This window comes from Lissotriton vulgaris, chromosome 2_2 (assembly GCF_964263255.1).
Source record: "Lissotriton vulgaris chromosome 2_2, aLisVul1.2, whole genome shotgun sequence".
NCBI classification, from domain to species: domain Eukaryota; kingdom Metazoa; phylum Chordata; class Amphibia; order Caudata; family Salamandridae; genus Lissotriton; species Lissotriton vulgaris.
In genome coordinates this window covers 155,868,277-155,891,151 of record NC_141688.1, presented here as the reverse complement: position 1 = coordinate 155,891,151, position 22,875 = coordinate 155,868,277, and the positions used below count along the sequence as shown (strand labels likewise).

General features: G+C 42.3%; 1 protein-coding gene across 3 annotated transcripts in view; it reads right to left on the bottom strand.

The window, feature by feature from the left end:
- LOC147729175 (sodium-coupled monocarboxylate transporter 2-like) overlaps positions 1 to 22,875 on the bottom strand; it is a 278,703-nt gene that overhangs the window by 173,659 nt on the left and 82,169 nt on the right. For all 3 annotated transcript variants that reach the window (XM_086959488.1, XM_086959486.1, XM_086959487.1), the window contains exon 2: positions 720 to 785. In XM_086959488.1, the coding sequence (XP_086815614.1) occupies positions 720 to 785 (66 nt within the window). The remainder of the gene's footprint in view (positions 1 to 719; positions 786 to 22,875) is intronic.

Sequence of the window (22,875 nt, the reverse complement as noted above, 5' to 3'; positions counted from 1 at the left end):
GATAGGCAGTCGACACGTGTTTCGCCCGAAGACTTTCTCAAGGCTGTATAATTTAGATAGTATTAGACCAACAGATTGCCAAATTGAGCTATGCCTGTAAAGGTAGTAAAGTCCAAAGCAACGTCATGCAGGAAAAATATAGGCAGTGCGGATCCCGATAGGTCTCGTAGCCAGATGGGGAGAATGCATTCTCTAAAGTGAAATCTTTCCAGACGTTGCTGAATTCGGCGATCTATCTAAGTTATACTTCCACCATGGACTGCATGTGTCTGCCTGGGTTTTCTTATTGAACTACTCAGAATTCTGACTGGTAAGAATAGGTATGCATCCTTAGTCTACATGAGGACTAGCTCATAATTGCACATGACTTGAGGGTGTTACCGCATGGTACAAATCATTACAAGAGCAGAGTTACCACCCAGTCACTACTTTGCATTCATAATCCATGGACCAAGATTGGAAGCCCAATCTCCCTCTTTTACAAATGCAGCAGTACAAAATTCACCTTTTATGGCATTGGAAATCTTTAGTTAAAAATACTGGACCTTATTCACATCACAAAGGGATTTACAAGTAGTATCTTTATGAGTGCGAAGTGTCTGCACATAAAAGATGTACTCCGTACTCTTAAAGATGCTATTAGTAAATCCCTTTAAGAATAGAAAACCAATGCAAATTTAAACACAAGTGTAAGTTTATTTCTAGAGAATGTCTCTTACCGTCTGAACTACGTAGATTCCTGTTGCAGCAAAGCGCACTACCTTGTTAAACCGCAGCTCAAGATACTGTAAAAAAATTAAATAAGAATTACTGAAAACAGTATCCCAAAAAAGTGTACAATAGTGGCATTGATGCAGCATTAAATAAACTAGTTACACCAGTATGCATGTCATGTACGTTAGTTTCTAGGGGTATATTTATAAAGTGAATCATTTGTAAATTTTCAAGCATAATTCACTAAGAGTTTAATGTTTATTTTAAGTAAAAGCCATCGCAAATGTCATGTGGGACCTCAAACACTCATAAACTGAGACGCAATACTGCTGTCTGCTTAGCAAATCACATAGTTAATACACATAATTATTAATTATTGCACTATCAATGTTTCTTTCTATATTTGTTTACTGTGTTTCTGTGATTTTCCATTGGACAATGCAACAGAATTTCTGGTCTAGAACATGGCCCAGGACATGCAAGAAAAGTAAACATGACTATTGTGAGAGAAAATAAAAATAAAATGTTGACTTTTGAAGTATTTTCTACAAAAAGTTAAGTTCTTCTTTTTCATTAAGAAGTTCACAGTTTTATATGGGGATTCCAAAGCTATTTTATACTAGTCTCATAGTTTTGAAAGTTTTTATTAGTTCTGGGCTTATTACTGACAGAATATTTGTTTAATGTCAGTTCATATGACTATCCAGTAGGAATGACAACTATTAGCATAGGCATCCCCTAGTGAATTAAGGAATTACCAGAGATGAGTTACAAGTGTATTTAGGAATATGTCCTGTATTAGCACATTATGGCTACTAAACATTGGGCAAAGTGCATTGAGTTTGAGGGAGCAACTACAGACTATGCTATAACCTCCTTGCCTCTCTGTCGCCCTCTGGACTGCCTAAGTGGGATGTGGCCACCTGGTTTAAGGTCACCATTAGCTGTATCTACTCCAGCTCGACCTACACACACGATTAAGCGCCTAGACACACTCATCTGCGCTCAACAAATTGACAACCTGACCTGAATGAATTTATTAACTATTTGATTAATTAAAATCATGGCAGTAAAAAAGAAGCTACATCTATTAAAAGTAAAACAATAGTTAGAACAATTTCACCTCAAACCCCTTCCCGCACCCCAGTCCTTCAGTGCCATTGTGCTTGTGAGGGCTTGCGTTCCTAGTTTCATTTCAGCACGTTCTCGGGGTTTTAATTAAAAGTAGTTTAAAAACTGGGTCAATAAGAAGTCTAAATTTGTGAAATGGACTTTGGGTAAAACTATTGACCCTTCTGGTGCCTCCTGGGGTTCCCGCGGCCACATCTGTAATTTTATAAAACCCAGATTGCAAAAATTGGAAAAGGGCCATCAGACTAGCACAGGTACAGCCTCTTCTTGCGACACCTCCTTTATGGCACTCCTGATTCTCTATGCCACACCATTGGCTGAAGTATAGAGAAGCTACATCTCGGGGGGATTATTGTACAGGCCTTTGTTCTGAGGTGGGGCTCTGACTTTGGTCTGGTTTTAGTAACTTTTTATAATAATGATTTTTCAGTTAGGAACAACCAGAATTTTTGAACTTGTGGATTAAGTAGCAAACAGGATCTCATGCTTAAACATTCCATTAAATCTCAAGCTGACTGCTGATTTTAATGCAACGTGGGTGCCATTCCTATTCTGTCATCTTTGACTTTTTCGCCTTATTTATTGGACTATAGGATGAAGGCAGAAATGTATTCTAGGTGTGTCTTTTACCTAGTTTCCTAGCTACATATTATCTGGAGAGTGCTGTTACCAACCTCATGTCATCTACATTCCCAACATATATGGGTAGGGGGTATGGATCCATATTTGATTGTATTTTTATTTCTAGAATATGCAACCTTTTGCCTCCAAAGCAGACATCCTGCCAGGGCCGGCTTTAGGCATGTGCAAGCTGTGCACCTGCACAGGGCCACCAAACCCCAGGGGCCACCACGCCAATATTTATCCTTAATATATTAATCCTCTGAGGATGGATACATATTTGCGTGGCGGCCCCTGGCAGGGATTTGGCGGCCTCCGGCTCTGTTCCACTTCTAAACACCCTGACCCCCTCCCCTCTTTACTGGCCTGCGCGCTCCGCCCTGCCTGGACCCCCTCTTCCGGGCCCCCTACCTACGCTCCTTGCCCAGGGCCACCATGAGCCTAGAGCCGGCCCTGATCCTGCCCACCATATATAGTGATCATATCTGCATATCGCTCGTTATGAACATCCCTGTGAAAGGGCTCAAAGAAATAGCTGTTTGTAAGCAGCCTATTTCCATGAAACTTGCAGAGGCGCAGACTAGTACAGCATTTTGTAAACATGAGGATAATTATGTGTAGCATTGTTGATGACTGTGTGAGATGATTAACATTTGTTTAGCTGAATATGCTGATCCTAAAGTAATTTTAAACAGTTTTGCAGAATTAAACTCCTATATTGGGGATTTGCTGAAAAGGCCTATAGGCAACAACATGGACCATAGCAAATCCTAGTTTGATAAGAGATGCAGAGAAACCAACAGTAGGCTGAGAAGGAAACTGAATCATAACACCAGGGACAAGGAAGCACTAAGTCTTCGTAGAAAGGCATATACCCAGGCGCTAAAGATGAGAAAGACCGCCTGAAGATTGAGAAATGGGAAATCTTGGTGCACGTCTACCAAGTTAAAGACCCCCAGTCTTTTTAGAAGCCAATGCATGCCAGACTATTTCAGGGTTGGGTTTCCAGCAAAGTCAGAACTCAAATAGGTCCTGAGGAATGGATCAGCCATTTAGTAGAATTTATCCCTCCGATGATTCCACCCAAGAGCGAGGACCTGCCAATGGCACATTGTCCCCAAATATTCAATTCTCCTCTGAGGTGTTTGTTGCCATTATTAATAGCCCCTCCAAAAAAGCACTGGGTCCTAATGGGATTCCCTTCCATACAGTGAAGGAAAGCCCAGGGTTCTGTGCTCCTCTGCTTATCAAAGTAATAAATACCGCTTGTAATTCCATCCACGCGGCACTCTTTCACAACTGTACCAGTTTATAAAAAGTGTAACACGCAGGACTCAAAATGCTGTTACCCACTCTCCCTTTTGGACTCTACTGTTAAAATCATTGAGGTAATCATATTGTACAGACTGCTTCACTGGTCGTTGGAAAAGAACATTCTTTCACGGGTTCAATATGAGTTTAGAAAAGGTCTTAGAACTATAGAACAATGTCTTAGCTTACAATTCTTAGTGTCTAAATGTAAGTTTGACAAGTGTGGTCACTTCAATCTTCTTTTATGGATCTATTAAGCACTTTTGATTGTGTAAATAGATCTAAGCTTTGAGACATTTTAATTTCCTCAGGTGTTGAGGAGGTCTGAGTGACATATTTTTGAGGTGCTTCCATCTGGACCCAATTGCCTCGGTGAGGTAGGAGGGATTGAGGAAAATGTCCAGCCTCCTTCCTGTTTAAACAAGGAGTACGTTTGGGGTGTATGCTATTTAGCTTTTACTTGATATAAATGGTTAGGATACCCCCATTGTGAATTCAGGGGCAGACGTCCCAGTGGTTAACAAAACCTAACACATCTGTCCCTGCACTTCTTTAAGCAGACAATGCTGTTCTGCTTTCTAGGATAGCTAATCGCCTAAGACATTGATTTCCACTTTTGTCTTGAATCAGTTCGATCTGGAATGACAATGTGTGCCAGCAATAGGAAAATCATTTTCTGCTTGCGGTTGGTTCAATTATTACTCTTGCTACTCCCAAGACAATTAACCCATACACCCTGTAAATCTCTAGGAGGAAGTGTCTTTCTATATTGTCCGACTATCCTATGGAGCAGGTGTATTGGGATATAGCGATGTGGGTAGTATTCAAACCAAGGAAACTAGAGAGTGTCACTATTTATAGAGGTCCCCATACCAACGTCACATTTTGCTTTCCACCAGAAACTGGGTCTTGAGTATATCATGGATCAGATTAACCTTGCACCCCTGATGCTTTGGTGCTCAGTTTGGTATAATGAGGAAGGTAGTCTTAACAGGGAAATCATTTTGGATTGTCTCTCCTGTTGTTATGAGAACAAGATACCCTGGATTAAATATATTAGGGAGACAACTTCTTCTCTTGGTTGCCCTTCTATTAATGAACAGCCATCAGATATTTGCAAAAAATTATAGAGGGCGTATCAGGAAGTGCTTTCTCTCCCATAGAAGGGCCCAGAAGGAGTAAGTAAGTAAAAATGTTATAAAGAGTGATAATACTGAAGCATCTTGACGCTAAACAGCAGGAACCTCCAAAAAGGCGGTACGGACTGGATAAGGTACTCTACTCTAGTTGGAATCAGAAATGACAAGTCTTAAGTTGTTTCTTAAAAAGTCAGCAAGTTTGGCTCTACTCTCAGGGCCAGAGGGCATGAGTTCCATAGTTTACCTCCCAGATGTTGTAGGCTCCTTCCACCCACTTAGTTCTCCTTATCCTGGGAATTTTCACCAAGTGGGTGGTTTTTGACCCTAATGTTCGTTTCAGGCGATATCTACGCAAAATGGTCTGATGCTACTGCGTACCCTTTCCATGCAAGGCATTGTGAATTATAAACAGCGTTTTACACCTAATCCTGTCCACTACTGGTAGCCAATGCAGGTCCTGTTTGTATTTGGTGACTGAGCAAAATTGGGGCACCTTCTGCAGGAGCCAGAGCACCGCATTTTGTAATGATTGCAATTTTTGTGTGGCAGCTTTTGTACCGACTAAAAACAAGGTGTTACAATATTCTATCCTAGAAAGGATGAGGGTGGCTATGACAGTTTTTTGAAGAACTTGTGCAATAAAATGAAACCCTTTTTTAATTAGCCTAATAATAAAATAGCATGTGGAAGTGTTATGAATGATTTGCTCAGTAAAACTGAGTTGATCATCAGAGATCACCCCAAGATATTTAACCTTCGAGGCCAAGGTGGGTAATGGGCCAAAATCAGCAGGGCAGCAGGGAGGATTAATAAAGTTGGTATTTTTTCCAAAGAGGATCACCTCCGTTTTTTCAATAAACAGTTTAAAAAAATGATTACGCATCCAAATTAATACTTGGGCTAGACAGCTTCTAAACTTTAAGGACCTACTTCCGGAATTGCCACAATAGTTTGTGTATCATTGGTGCAAGAAACTGCCGACAAGCCACAAGCCTGAATGAGTTTTAGGAGAGGTGCTATATAGATGTTAAACATAGTCAGGGATAGCGATGACCCCTGCGGAACGCCGCATGGCAGGGACAGCGGTTCAGATTTAAATCCATTCACTCCCACTCTCTGGAATCTGTCTGTTAAATTACATGAGGAGGGACAGAGTGACACCATCAATCCCGATCATCCTCAGTTTCCCAATAAGGAACCTCGCGGTTGACCTATCAAGAGCAGCTGAGAGGTCAAGAAGTTTTACCCTCCTCATCTACAACTCAACGAATTTCTTCGGAGGCCTCCACTAAGTTTGATTCTGTGGAGTGCTCAGCTCTGAGCCAATGTTGAACCTGATTAAGGATTGTATTTGTTTCTAAAAAGACTGTGAGCTCTTTATTCAGAGCGTTTTCAAAGATTTTAGCCGGGAAAGGCAATTGAGAGATCGGTCAATAATTCTTAGTGTCGGTTGGATCCAGATTTGGTTTTTGCAGAATAGGCAGAACTGATGCTAACTTCCAAGCAATTGGGAAAGTTCCTACTTCTAAAATCAGGTTTACAAGTTTTGTAAGATGTAACCCCCGTATATTCAGTACCAGATGCCAAATGCACGGGGCATGGGGCATCTGGCATACTCGACTTTTGTGGTTCTAGTAAGATTCTCAAACATCTCCTACGACATCATGGAGAAGTTGTACACCTGTTCTTGATTACATACAACCACTGGATCAGTACCGTCTGAATCGGCCGCCCAAGAGGGTGGAGAATTATTGTAGCCATCCGTCAGGGAATATTGTCTCTTACAAACTCTGCTTGGACGGGGGGGGGGGGGCACCTTATCTGAGTGTGGTTCTGGGCTCTTGGGAATGTATGCTGTTATCCTGATTGAGGTTAGGCTCAATTAGGTGGCTACTTTGTTTTCCACAAGGACAATCTGCTTCCTCTGATATATGCAGATGCCTGTGTGATCAGATGTCTCCCCAGACCCTGTTACATTTTGTTTTCTTTTGTAAATGTGTAGAGTAGCGTTGCTCCATTTGCAGAAACTAGAACGTCCTGATGGATATATTGCAGTAGGCTCCTTTCTAAAGAAATGCACTTTGTCCCTGTAATTCAGTGATGTGTTGCTATTTGGCCAACTAAGGTATTTCAGCAGACAATTTTTATTTATGTTTTCACTGCTTTTGGATGCCTTTTTCATCCTTTTATGCTTGTTATAGATATTTATGAACCTGTGTGCTTATCTTGGGCCTTGTATGATCTACTTTGTAAGTGAGCGAATAAAGATTATTATTGATATTGATTGCTGTCGGGCTGTATTGCACTTCACTGTGGGTCAACTTCGAGAACTCCACACCAAGTGAATATATGCTGCAGCCACGGCAGTCTGCCTCTGGAACTTGAGCCAAGGAATGGGTGTAGTCAGATAATAAATAGCTAATGCAATGATCTCATGACTTAACATTCAACGGAGCTGTAAAAAAACCTAAAAACATGGCCCTTGCCTGGATTATCATTTTGTTCTCTAGACTGTTGTTACTGCTTCCAAAGTTATTCTGCAGAATTGGAAGTCCATACATAAGGAATTTGAATTGGAGAAATAACCAAACAGGATGCTCAGAGAGGATTAGTATACATCACTAGCGTAATGAAACTTTAACACCCCCTGTAAATTACATGGAGGGGACCCCATCTGGACTCAGTGAGGAGCTCTCAGACAGGTACTGTACTGAGGGACCCACTTTGGCTCGAGCCCCCCTCCCCGCCACCCCCCCCCCCGCTTCGGGGGCCTATGTTACACCACTGGTCCACAAGTTGGTTTGGGTATTAGTGACAAAATTACATATCTGGGTGTGCTTTGTGAACCTTTCTTGAATGTACTCCCGATGGAGTGTTGCGTGTTTTTGTATGCTTAATATGTATTGTAACGTAAGGTGGATTTGTAGAGCGCTGCTTGTGACCCGTGAGGGTATCCAGGCGTTGTCTAGGCAGTGTAGGCTTGTGACGAGGCTAGGCCTGAGTACAGGCAGTCTGGATAGTCCTGTCATATCCGTAATGTTTTATAGGTTCCAATAGTTCCTTCATACATTCTATTATATCAGAGTAAAACAAAAATAATTGTAAATAAAAGAGTGAGAGTTTTCAGTGGAGTGATGAAAGAATTTCTTTAATGGGGCTTCCACTTCAAGCCGCATATTTCTTCCAGAAAACGATTTAAGTGGCTTTGGAGTTACTTGTGTTGTAAGCAACGATAAACTTCTGAGTGTTGGGTTGAATTTGTGTCACAAATGACATACTCTAGTGTGTTCTGTGATCCTTCTTATTTTTACTGCAGATGGGAGTTGTGTTTCTGTATGTTTTGTAAGGTGTTTTGTTCATGGTATCTGTTTTTATACCAAAGATTGGTTACTTCAAAACATTCTTCAATGGTAAAAGAGTAAAATAAAAAAATGTATGAAGGAAAAATTAGACTTTTCTACAAGTATTTGTTTAACAGGAATTCAGCCCACACCGAATCTCATAATTCCCCCTTTATTCCTAATAAAAAAGGAAAGATCAGGAAGCCATGGCGATTGTGCTGTGCTGGGGCCCAGTATACTAGCAAGACTAGCCGATTACAATTCCTGAGGTATTTAAGCAGTACAAGTTATCTTTCGCTGCATCCAAACGGAGTTTAGTTGAGAGATTTGCTACTGCTTTATTTTCAAAGTTTCTAAGCAGAGCCTATCATATAACTGGATTACAAATACGTATATGGGCTTCATACCTTGACTCGTATTCTATACCAAGCTATTGTATTTGTGGCCATATTATCAAGAAAGGGCGATACATTATCGCCGTTTTTTGTGGCAGGAAACTGCCGCTAAAGCGGCGATAATGGTCTTGATAATACGCCCTTGTGAATTCCCATAGAAGACTAGGTTAACACCAGAACTTGGGCTTCTATGGGAATTCACGAGGGCATATTATCAAGCCCATTATCGCCGCTTTAGCGGCAGTTTCCTGCCACAAAAAAGCGGCGATATTGTATTGCCCTTTCTTGATAATATGGCCCCTGGTCTTCAGGGTTTTTAAGCAATTTTTATTTATGTTTTTACTACCTTTGGATGCCTTTCTTATCTTTTTATGCTTGTTACATACTAACCTCAGCCCTACATAGTAAGCCTTTAAAAAGAAGTGCCTGTAACTGGTTTTGCGAAGTCGGTGGGGGCTTGCTCACTGTGTGTGCCCGTGCACCGGTTATGTTATGCTAAATTCTAAACTCATTGCACACTAAACACTAAGGGGCAGATAATGCCACCCTGCATGACTTTACCTGTGCTTGTAAATATCGCCTCTTTTCACCCAACACTTTGTGTGTTAGGGGCGTGACTTGGGTGTTGCTGTGTGTGTGCCCACGCAACACCCATGTCCATTGATGCATTTCCAGAGTTACAAGGAATCAGAAATCTGTAAATGCGTCAGAATGCTACGCAACCCTAGGGGTGGCATAGGAGGAACAACAAGGAGAAATGTTTTAATTTCTCCTCGTTTTTTCCTCTTTCAATGTGTGCTGCATTCTACAGCACACATTAGAAGAGAAAACAATCTCAAATGATTGTTTATGTGCAGGAAAGGGCCCCTTACAGCACAAAAATAATCTCCCTACCGTTCCATGGTGCTAGGTTCCTGCGCTGGTGCATGGCAGCAGTTTGTGTGCCAGCGCAAGGGGAAGCACAAAGATGTGGCATATATGCGTAAATCTGCCCCTAAGTGCCCCTGTAATGATACCATACCTGTCTATGTTTGCCAGTTAAAACCATGCACTTATGCACCCACAGGTTGTAATACTTTACACAAACCATCAGCCTGACTTTGTATCATCCTTCACTGTTGTGTACAGAGGGGTAGTCCGCACATGAAACTCCCTCCATAGTAAACAGTAATGCCTGAAACTGCAGCCTCAGCTGGGTCTGTGACCTAGGCAAGGACATGCATACAGTGATCATGTGTGCGTGCAGCACATCACACTTCCCACCAAACTCACTGCACATGAAACACTACCTTTTGCACAGTACAGCATGCACACCAACACCCTGCCACTTCCCTACACTTTCCACCCTGTGTGCACATGTACAATAATAGTATCCCCTTCTGCTCACTCTAGTTGTGCCCAATTCTTAGACTTGACAGTGTTGCCCTTCATTTGGTACCACTTTAGGCAAATCAAATCTCACAACCACAGGGACTACTAACTCCCCCTACCCACCGAGCTGGCCTTCCCTTCACTAACCACTTTCCCCCTGATACAGGTCTACTCTGCCCACAACATATCCCCATACACAATCAGTCCCCCATGCATGTACTGAGACCTCGGCCTCCCTCAACCATACCTTAGGGCTGGCACACGTCATGAACCCAGACATATATACCCAGGCTGTCCTGCCCTGCTTATAGAAAAACTGCACACTCTGCAGCAATCTATGGGGTCACAGGACATAGTCTCCCCAGTTATTAATTATGTGAACATGCATTTCTTCATTATCACACACCAGTCTGATATTTCTTGGCCTGCTACATGCCTGTGTAAGTTTACTTGGATGCAGTGTCACCACAATCTGCTGTGTAAACATCAACCTTGTTGGTGCTACGGCCTCATGTGCACAGTGATTCTACATGACCTGCCTAAGGTGCGCTTACTAACATTGCACGTCAGGCAGCAGTTTTACCGACTTGCAACCGTGCACAAGTTGTACTGCACCATCCCTGTGCACATGAATCTTACACCATGGATTGCCCTCCCCTTGATTGCCCCATTAGCAGAAAGTGCCCTATTCAGAACACTATTTGAGGAGCACACTTGTCTACCTGTGCTATGTCAGTGGTGATCATTAAATGCACACCATAGCAGAGTCCTAGGGAGGCCACTTCTCTCACACACACTGGTGGTGAGCCTGGCATATTCACGTTTCTTTCATAAACATGGCCTTGGCCTGTAGAGTCAGTTGAACACATCACATATTTGAGAGGCCTGCTTCATGCTCTGCCCCAGGACATTCTGCATTCCTTTGTAAAACAAGGGATCTGATGATGGGCTGTAAGGAACCCACATACTGCCTGGTGCTTCCATTGCAGTTCAAGTAGTACAAGGGAGCTGCATTCCACACACAGATTCCCCTGCCCTCTCTGAAACACGGGTACCTTTGCCACCTGGACTTGTTTTGTATACTATGGAACACAAGGGACCTCCACCTTGCCTAGTGCATCACATAGTTGCACATATGGAACTTTATGCAATACAGTTCTTTATGTCTTTATTATTTTCCTTATTCAATGCAGTTGTGCATGTATATATTTTTCACTTTAGTCCTTCATGGAAAAAAGAAAAAAAGAAAAAAGTAAACTCCCTCCAATGCATTACTCTGTCTCTTCCTATACCTCTCTCAATACATCCTCTACTTCCACTTTCTGACCAATCCAAAATCTTACTGTACTACTACAATGATCTACCTGAGATCCTATCATGAGTCTTCCTTAGTAACCCTTTCTAGACTCTTCCTTATCAGCCATTCTTTTGACTCATCCCAACCTCATATAATTAATATGAACACCCAAGTACAACTATCTAGACTCCTACCTCCTCTATCTATCCTTTATTCCATTCAATCAAACTAACAGACTCACATGTCCACAGCTCAAAATAGTAACTTATATTGTCCTACACTTATCTACCACTACCACCCCCAATGTAGTAGTATCTTTATTTCGGCTAAAATGCCATAAAGGCACATATCACAGATAACAATAAATACATAGATAAAATATTTACAACAAATTGATCCACAAGTCAAAGGTAATAGAATGGGATAAGCAGATAAAAGCATAGAGCGAACATCACCCGTCCAGCTATGGTCAGAGGTCAAAGCGATCCATAGTTCATTATACTCAGCATGTGAGCCAATCCAAAAGCCATTGTAGGGAAGACTAGTTTGCTATATGAGGCTGACATAATTTCATTCAAAATGATGCTGTAATAATCTTACTTAGGGAAGTACTTCGCTCTCAATTTCCATGCCCACAGTAAAAATCTAGATTCCACAAACACAATCAATTCACATGTGTTACTTTTCAAGATTCTAAATGTGTTCTGGTACTTGCTAATCCTCCACCAATTGTGTGGGTTCTGGAGTAGCGCACTACTTGTTGAAAAGAACTACAACACCTCATATGGGGTAGTAAGGTAGTAAATACAATTACAATTAGCTCCCGGTCAAGAAGAAGTCTATGTTTAAGGCAGCTTTTTGTCTCTGTCCTACAGCTATTCATCTTATTTCTCCTCAGTTTATGATGAAGCCTTTTAGTGGATGGATTCCGTTAAGTACTCTAGAAACACTACAAAATAACTTAAGCATGAGCTTGTGAGGGTGGTTGTGTCTTTTTTGTTCCAAGGTCTACAATTCTCTTCCTCAAGAGCATTGTTCCACTTCCAATCTCATATGTTTCTGGAACCTCTTGCAAACTTCGGGGCATATCATCAAGGAAGGGTGTTAGAATTATCGCAGCTTTAGCGGTAGGAAACTGCAGCTAAAATGGCGATAATGGGCTTGATAATATGCCGTAGAGCAGCGTTTCCCAAACTGTGGTCCGCGGACTCCCAGGGGTCCGTGAGACATTCCCAGGGGGTCCGCAGGACTCGGGTGCCTGTCGTCGTAGTGAAAAATGAAACACCCATGCATCCTCACAGCACCCAAGAGCTGTGAATGTTGGGGCAGGGGCGTGAGACCCCAACAATACAATTGGGAGGCGGGGCAGCGAGTGGACAGTCAAGGGGCGGGACCGCAGTGGGCACAGCGGCTGGGGAAACAAGTGAAACGGAAGGCAAAAGGGGCACAAAAACAAAGAGAAAACGAGTGGCACAGAAGACAGAAGGGCACAAAAAACAAGTGAAAAACGAGTGGAACAGAGGGCAGAAATTCACAAAAAATGAGGAAAAAATAACTTGCACAGAGGGCAGAAAGGCACAAAAACAAGTGGAACAGAGAGCAGAAAGGCACAAAAAATGAGGGAAAAACTAGTGGCATAGAGGGCAGAAAGGCACAAAAAACGAGTGGAACAGAAGGCAAAAGGGGCACAAAAACGAGGGAAAAACTAGTGGCATAAAGGGCAGAAATGCACAAAAAACGAGTGGAACAGAGGGCAGAAAGGCACAAAGAACGAGTGGTATAGAGGGCAGAAGGGCATAAAAAAACGAGGCAAAAGCGAGTGGAACAGAGGGCAGAAAGGCACAAAAAATGAGGGAAAAAACGAGTTGCACAGAGGGCATAAAGGCACAAAAACGAGGGAAAAACGAGTGGAACAGAGGGCAGAAAGGCACAAAAACAAGGGGAAAACGAGTGGCACAGAGGGGAGAAAGACCCAAAAAAATGAGAGGAACAGAGGACAGAGAGACACAAAATTGAGGGAAAAACGAGTGGAACAGAGGGCCGAAAGGCACAAAAAACAAATGGAACAGAGGACAGAAAGGCACAAAAAATGAGGGAAAAACTAGTGGAACAGAGGGCACAAAAAATGAGTGGAACAGAGGGCAGAAGGGCACAAAAAACAAGGGAAAAACAAGTTGAACAGAGGGCAGAAAGGCAAAAAACGAGGGAAAAACAAGTGTCACAGAGGGCAGAAAGGCACAAAAACAAGTGGAACAGAGGGCAGAAAGGCACAAAAAACGAGGGGAAAACGAGTGGCACAGAGGGCAGAAAGGCACAAAAACGAGTGGAACAGAGGGCAGAAAGGCACAAAAAACAAGTGGAACAGAGGGCAGAAAGGCACAAAAAAGAGTGGAACAGAGGGCAGAAAGGCACAAAAAACGAGCGAACAGAGGGCAGAAGGGCACAAAAAACAAGGGGAAAATGAGTGGAACAGAGGGCAGAAAGGCACAAAAAACGAGTGGAGCAGAGGGCAGAAAGGCACAAAAAATGAGTGGAACAGAGGGCAGAAAGGCACCAAACACTGGGGAAAACAAGTGGAACAGAAAGCAGAAGGGCACAAAAAACGAGTAGAACAGAAGGCAAAAGTGGAACTGCTCACCCCTTGGTGGTAACATGTTGTTCTGCTGTCTGTGACTAAACATTATGTCTAAGTGGGGTTTATGGTAATTGACATTGCATTGTTCCATGATCTCGCTGAAACAATATGCCTCCTGTGCAGATACCTTCCTGCCATCTCTTGCACTTCCATGATGAACTCCTAATATAGACCTTGAATTTGCTCTGTACACTGGACTCATTGCTTTGTGCACTATCTTGTTAGAATGTTCTCAATATTCCTTGCTCCTTGGGGCATGTCTTTATTATAAAATGCTTCATAATTGTATAATATTTTAGACCTTCTTAAACTGTGAATAGGTAAAAATGCAAATAATTCACAATCATTCAACCTGTTGCTGTAAGGAAGGGTCACCACTCCAAGGCTCTGGAATGAGAATGTAGAGGTGCTGCTATGGCTGGGAGGAGGAGACTTGTACCACTAAATAATACAGTGCTGTATGCATACATGTCCATGCCAATAGACCCGATTCAGGCCGTCTCCCTCTGGAAGTTGCCTCTGCTTCTAAAGACATTTTTAAAAAGAAATGTAAATTATACAAGTTACTTGGGGGTCCCCGGCTTCCAGTAGCAATTCAGTGGGGGTCCTCAGGAGTCAAAAGATTGGGAACCACTGCCGAAGAGAATTCCAATAGAAGCCATATTAACACCAGAACATGGGTTTCTATTGGAATTCTCAAGGGCATATTATCAAGCCCATTATCGCTGCTTTAGCGGCAGTTTCCTTCCCGCTAAAGCGGCAATAATTTTAACGCCGTTCCTTGATAATATGCCCCTTTATTTTTTCATCAGTGCCGTATTAAACCCTCAGGAGGCCCCTAGGAAGTTGAAATTTTGGGGGCTCCTGCTCAAATTATCTCCAAATACGTTTTTAATTTTACCAGCCAACAATGTTGATAAATGACTTCATTAAATTAGTATATTATTTTCTCGATAGAGTCTTTAAAGTCATGTTTTCGTTTCTTTGAGTGGATTCATTTTTTTTATCTTTTGAAAACAATTTAAGAAAGCTTGATTGTAATTTTCTTTCAAGATTAAATCAATATTATTTTGATCCGTTGTCGCAGGGCCCTTAAAGGGAGTGAGGCCGACAGCTGGTGCCTACTTTGCCTATTGGTAATTCATTTTTCATTCATCATTATGATCTTTTTTAGTTTTACTGATACGCTTCCTTAGCCCCAAGATACCGTTCTGGTAAGAGGTTTCCTTGCTTTACTAGAATGCCGATTAAAAATGCACTTTTGAACTTTGGAGCATGGGTGGAATGGCATTCAGTGATTACTCAGCATCTGACAGTGTCAGATTTAATTTACGTTGACTCTTTCAAATTACCTTTTAATCCAAGGACGTACAAAGTTCTTCTTCAAACTATACTCCTGTAAAATCTACCATAAATAGTTTGGTAGGAGAATAATGTATAATTTAGGGAGGACAGAATTGTTATCTTTCTTTTCAAGATAGATTGGACGTGTGGTGTGAAAAATGCAGTGTCACTGTGTTAGAGATTTCATGGGGATATACTGGGCTTCTCGCGCCCTTCTCAGAGGGAATGTAGATAAATGTATCCCATTACAGTACTGGCAGTTCTGCCTTGAAGCTGCAGCGATTGGAAAAGCCTCCCTGTTGGGAGCCCTGTTCCTTTACGTCCTAAGAAAGGATTCATTTCCTAGTCATTGCACTTTGTGGCGATATCAAAATCCAATCATTGTTAAGGCTATCGTGGGAAAGTGGCCTTTGGGAAGCAGATATTAAAGGCAGTGAATAATAATTTAAAATCAAACTTTACCACTAAAGAGGTTTTAAAATTATGATTAACATGAGTGGAAGAAGAATCTCTCTAGCTATTCCCAAATTGAATTTAGCACTTAAAAGTGATAAGGTAAGCCAGTGTTAGTCTGTGGAAAAGCTAGCCCACCAGTAGTGTAAGACAAGGTTATGGGTTTTTCAGTGCTAGGATATGTAAAACTTACATACACCTGCAAACGAGCGAGAAGATATTTTAGGAGGCCTAGGTAGAGGGCGTTCGCGTAATCAAGGCGCGAGCCTATCAATGCCTGAACTATGATTTTTTTATGTTGGAGGGATATTAGAGGAAGGAACTTCCGCAGCATTTTTAAAATACCGAAGCATTTTCCAATCAGCCCTACAACCTGGGGTCTAAAAGAGAGATCTACATCACATAAAACACCCAGATTTTTGGCTTTTTGCGAGGTGTCCTCTGGCGGAGACATATCACGCGGCCACCAGGACTTCCACTCGGGGTCCGTAGGACTTCCGAAGAAGAGCAGCTCCGACTTAGCCGAGTTGCATTTCAAACTATGCCTCTGAAATCATTCGAACACGGCTTCCAGACAATCCCTGATCTGACCACTGTCGAAATCTTCACCCTTGTTACACGTGAAAAGTAGCTGGGTGTCATCAGCATAGGATATGATCTGGGCACCAAAAGATTCTGCTACCTCCGCGAGAGGGGCCATATAGATATTGAAAAGGGTGGGGATCAGGATGGACCCTTGAGGAACCCCAACCTCCAGCGGGGGCATTTCAGCGGAAAACGGGGGTGCCCAGACCACTTGACAGCGGTTAGTGAGAAATGATTTAAACCATTTCCACACCGTCCCCCGAAAACCGATCTCCCAGAGTCTAGAAAGGAGACCGACGTGGGGGACGGTGTCAAACGCCGCCAACAAGTCCAGCATGACCAAGATGTCTTTCCCTCCAGCATCCAACATCTCTCGAATGGCATCGGTAATCTCTACAAGGGCAGTCTCCGTGCTATAATTAGCTCGGAAACCCGATTGAGAGTCTTGCAGCAAGTTGTTATTCTCAATGAAGCTGGAAATTGAGAGGTGCACGTGTTTCTCAATCACCTTAGCCAGACAGGGAAGGAGGGAAATAGGTCTGTAGTTTGTGTGAACAAGGGGGTCTGATGTTGGTTTTTTTATCAGTGGGAGAATCAGGGCGTGCTTCGATGCTTCTGGGCTTGATACTGACTGCATATTTGTTTTGTATGTCACTTCACATGGCTTACCAGTAGAAATGACAACTATTAGCATAGTCATCCCTTAGTGAATTAAGGAATTACAAGAGATCAGTTACAGTGTCACATTATGGCTACTAAACATTGGGCAAAGTGCATTGAGTTTGAGGGAGCAACTACAGACTATGCTATAACCTCCCGTCCTCTCTGTCGACCTCTGGACTGCCTAAGTGGGATGTGGCCACCTGGTTTAAGGTCACCATTGGCTGTATCTACTCCAGCTCGACCTACACACAGGATTAAGCGCCTGAACACACTCATCTGCGCTGAACAAATTGACAACCTGAACTGAATGAATTTATTAATTATTTGAGTAATTAAAATCATTGCAGTAAAAAGGAAGCTACATCTATTAAAAGTAAAACAATAGTTAAAACAATTTCACCTCAAACCCCTTCCCGCACCCCAGTCCTTCAGTGCCATTGTGCTTGTGAGGGCTTGCGTTCCTCGATTCATTTGAGCACGTTCTCGGAGTTTTACTTTAAAAGTAGTTTAAAAACTGGGGCAATAAAAAGTCTAAAGTTGTGAAATGGACTTTGGGTAAAACTATTGACCCTTCTGGTGCCTTCTTGGGTTCCCGTGGCCACATCGGTAATTTTATAAAACCTAGATTGCAAGAATTGGAAAAGGGCCATCAGACTAGCACAGGAGCAGCCTCTTCTTGCGACACCTCCTTTATGGCACTCCTGATTCTCTATGCCACACCATTGGCTGTAGTATAGAGAAGCTACACCTTGGGGGGAATATTGTACAGGCCTTTGTTCTGAGGTGGGGGTCTGACTTTGGTCTGGTTTTAGAAACGTTTTATAATAATGATTTTTCAGTTAGGAACAACCAGAATGTTTGAACTTGTGGATAAAGTAGCAAACAGGATCTCATGCTTAAACATACCATTAAATCTCAAGTTGGCGCTGATTTTAATGCAACGTTGGGTGCCATTCCTATTCTGTCATCTTTGACTTTTTCGCCTTATTTATTGGACTATGGGATAAAGGCAGAAATGTATCCTAGGTGTGACTTTTTCTTAGTTTCCTAGCGACATATTATCTGGAGAGTGCTGTTACCAACCTCATGTCATCTACATTCCCAACATATATGGGTAGGGGGTATGGATCCATATTTGATTGTATTTTTATTTCTAGAAGTATGCAATCTTTTGCCTCCAAAGTGGACATCCTGCCCACCATATATAGTGATCATATCTGCATATCGCTCGTTATAAATATCCCTGTGAAAGGGCTCAAAGAAATAGCTGTTTGTAAGCAGACTATTTCCATGAAACTTGCAGGGTGCAGACTAGTACAGCATTTTGTAAATATGAGGATAGTTATGTGTAGCATTGTTGATGACTGTGTGAGATGATTAACCTTTGTTTAGTAGTAAATGCTGATCTTAAAGTAATTTTAAACAGTTTTGCAGAATTTAACTCCTATATTGGGGATTTGCTGAAAAGCCCTATCGGCAACAACATGGACCATAGCAAATCCTAGTTTGATAAGAGATGCAGAGAAACCAACAGTAGGCTGAGAAGGAAACTGAATCATAACACCAGGGACAAGGAAGCACTAAGTCTTCGTAGAAAGGCATATACCCAGGCGCTAAAGATGAGAAAGACCGCCTGAAGATTGAGAAATGGGAAATCTTGGTGCACGTCTACCAAGTTAAAGAGCCCCAGTCTTTTTAGAAGCCAATACATGCCAGACTATTTCAGGGTTGGGTTCCCAGCAAAGTCAGAACTCAAATAGGTCCTGAGGAATGGATCAGCCGTTTAGTAGAATTTATCTTGGTGCAAGAAACTGCCGACAAGCCACAAGCCAGAATGAGTTTTAGGAGAGGCGCTATATAGATGTTAAACATAGTCAGGGATAGAGATGACCTCTGTGGAACGCCGCATGGCAGGGACAGCGGTTCAGATTTAAATCCATTCACTCCCACTCTCTGGAATCTGTCTGTTAAATTACATGAGGAGGGACAGAGTGACACCATCAATCCCGATCATCCTCTGTTTTCCAATAAGGACCTCGTGGTTGACCTATGAAGAGCAGCTGAGAGGTCAAGAAGTTTTAGTCTCCTCATCTACAACTCAACAAATTTCTTCGGAGGCCCCCACTAAGTCTGATTCTGTGGAGTGCTCAGCAATTGAGAGATCGGTCAATAATTCTTAGTGTCGGTTGGATCCAGATTTGGTTTTTGCAGAATAGGCAGAACTGATGCTAACATCCAAGCAATTGGGAAAGTTCCTACTTCTAAAATCAGGTTCACCAGTTTTGTAAGATGTAACCCCCGTATATGCAGTACCAGATGCCAAATGCACGGGGGCATGGGGCATCTGGCGAACTCGACTTTTGTGGTTCTAGTAAGATTCTCAAACATCTCCTACGACATCATGGAGAAGTTGTACACCTGTTCTTGATTACATACAACCACTGGATCAGTACCGTCCGAATCGGCCGCCCAAGAGGGTGGAGAATTATTGTAGCCATCCGTCAGGGAATATTGTCTCTTACAAACTCTGCTTGGACGGGGGGGGGGCACCTTATCTGAGTGTGGTTCTGGGCACTTGGGAATGTATGCTGTTATCCTGATTGAGGTTAGGCTCAATTAGGTGGCTACTTTGTTTTCCACAAGGACAATCTGCTTCCTCTGATATATGCAGATGCCTGTGTGATCAGATGTCTCCCCAGACCCTGTTACATTTTGTTTTCTTTTGTAAATGTGTAGAGTAGCGTTGCTACATTTGCAGAAACTAGAACGTCCTGATGGATATATTGCAGTAGGCTCCTTTCTAGAGAAATGCATTTTGCCCCTGTAATTCAGTGATGTGTTACTATTTGGCCAACTAAGGTTTTTAAGCAGACAATTTTTATTTATGTTTTCACTGCTTTTGGATGCCTTTTTCATCCTTTTATGCTTGTTATAGATATTTATGACTCTGTGTGCTTATCTTGTGTCTTTTATGACCTACTTTGTAAGTGAGCGAATAAAGATTATTATTGATATTGATTGCTGTCGGGCTGTATTGCACTTCACTGTGGGTCAACTTCGAGAACTCCACACCAAGTGAATATATGCTGCTGCCATGGCAGTCTGCCTCTGGAACTTGAGCCAAGGAATGGGTGTAGTCAGATAATAAATAGCTAATGCAATGATCTCATGACTTAACATTCGACGGAGCTGTAAAAAACCTAAAAACATGGCCCTTGCCTGGATTATCATTTTGTTCTCAAGACTGTTGTTACTGCTTCCAAAGTTATTCTGCAGAATTGGAAGTCCATACATAGGGAATTTGAATTGGAGAAATAACCAAACAGGAAGCTTAGAGAGGATTAGTATACATCACTAGCGTAATGAAACTTTAACACCCCCCTGCAAATTACATGGAGGGGACCCCATCTGGAATCAGTGAGGAGTTCTGAGACAGGTACTGTACTGAGGGGACCCACTGTAGCACGTGCCCCCAAGGTGCTAGATACCTTTTTAAAGCTAGTTCTGGGTATGTTTTATAATTTATTGTTTTCATCACAAGAGTTCAAAGTCAGAGTCAAAAATACTTTATTCGATTATTTTAAAATCATAAAAGTATACTACACTCACATTTATACAAAAGTACACATACATACACAAATCACAAGAGTTGGTTTGGGCATTAGTGACAAAATTACATATTTGGCTGTGCTTCGTGAACTTTTCTTGAATGTACTCCCGATGGAGTGTTGCGTGTTTGTATGCTTCATATGTATCGTAACTCCAGGTGGATTTGTAGAGCGCAGCGCTGCTTGTGACCCCTGAGGGTATCCAGGCGCTGTGTAGGCTTGTGACGAGGCTAGGCCTGAGTACAGGCAGTCTGGATAGTCCCGTCATATCCTTAATGTTTTATAGGTTCCAATAGTTCCTTCATACATTCTATTATATCAGAGTAAAACAAAAATAATTGTAAAGAAAAGAGTGAGAGTTTTCAGTGGAGTGATGAAAGAATTTCTTTAATGGGGCTTCCGCTTCACGCTGCATATTTCTTCCAGAAAACGATTTAAGTGGCTTGGGAGTTACTTGTGTTTTAAGCGACGATAAACTTCTGAGTGTTGGGTTGAATATGTGTCACAAATGACATACTCTAGTGTGTTCTGTGATCCTTCTTATTTTTACTGCAGATGGGAGTTGCGTTTCTGTATGTTTTGTAAGGTGTTTAGTTCATGTTATCTGTTTTTATACCCAAGATTGGTTCCATCAAAACATTCTTCAATGGTATAAGAGTAAAATAAAAAAATGTATAAAGGAAAAATTTGACTTTTCTAGAAGTATTTGTTTAACAGGAATTCAGCCCACACCGAATCTCATAATTCCCCCTTTATTCTTAATAAAAAAGGAAAGATCAGGAAGCCATGGCGATTGTGCTGTGCTGGGGCCCAGTATACTAACAAGACTAGCCGATTACATTTCCTGAGGTATTTAAGCAGTACAAGTTATCTTTCACTGCATCCAAACGGAGTTTAGTTGAGAGATTTGCTACTGCTTTATTTTCGAAGTTTCTCAGCAGAGCCTATCATATAACTAGATTACAAATAAGTATATGAGCTTCATACCTTGAATCGTATTCTATACCAAGCTATTGTATTTGTGGCCATATTATCAAGAAAGGGCGATACATTATCGCCGCTTTTATGGGCAGGAAACAGCCGCTAAAGCGGCGATAATGGTCTTGATAATATGCTCTTGTGAATCCCCATAGAAGACCAGGTTAACACCAGAAGTTGGGCTTCTATGGGAATTCACGAGGGCATATTATCAAGCCCATTATCGCCGCTTTAGCGGCAGTTTCCTGCCGATAAAAGCGGCAATATTGTATTGCCCTTTCTTGATAATATGGCCCCTGGTCTTTAGGGTTTTTAAGCAATTTTTATTTATGTTTTTACTACCTTCGGATGCCTTTCTTATCTTTTTATGCTTGTTACATACTAACCTCAGCCCTACATTTTAAGCCTCTAAAAAGAAGTGCCTGTAACTAGTTATGCGAAGTCGGTGGGGGCTTGCTCACTGTGTGTGCCTGTGCACCGGTTATGTTATGCTAAATTCTAAACTTATTGCACACTAAACACTCAGGGGCAGATAATGCCACCCTGCGTGACTTTACCTGTGCTTGTAAATATCGCCTTGTTTCACCCAACACTTTGTGTGTTAGGGGCGTGACTTGGGTGTTGCTGTGCTTGTGCCCACGCAACACCCATGTCCATGTTCAAAATTAAATTGTTATTACCCTGATCTGGTGCGCTACTCCCCGGTCCACCGCAGCAAGTTCATGCTGTTTGCGTGGAGGGAGGAACAGCGCTCTTACTTCCGGACTGTTCCTTGGTGGGCAGCCATGTTACCGAGGGTGACGGTCTAGTCTCCACCCACCTCCTAATCTATATCAGCCTCTATCCTCCGCGCAGCGGTGACGCGCAGCGGTAGCGCCTTAGACGCGCTGAAGAGGCGCCAAAGAGAAGCCAGTCTGCGCCAGTCCGCGTTCAGACGCTTCGGGCTTCGGATTTGGCAGGATGGCAGGACGGTGTATTACATATAATGCTACTACGCTGCATGCCTTACGATCCATCGGTAATTCTTCCTGTTTTAATTCACTCCCTCCCCTCTCTGTCATTACTGGCTGCAAAACCTGCGGCTGGTCTCCTATTCCTCCTATGCTAGACAATCATAAATCCACACATTCAATGAAAATGCTTCTTCTTAATTGTCGGTCCCTCCCAAAGCACTACACAGAACTGGCGCTACTGATAGAGGAGCACAACCCAGCAGCCCGTTTTTTAACTGAGACATGGCTTCAGTCTCAAAATGATCCTACAGTAGTATGGGCCATTCCCCAAGGCTA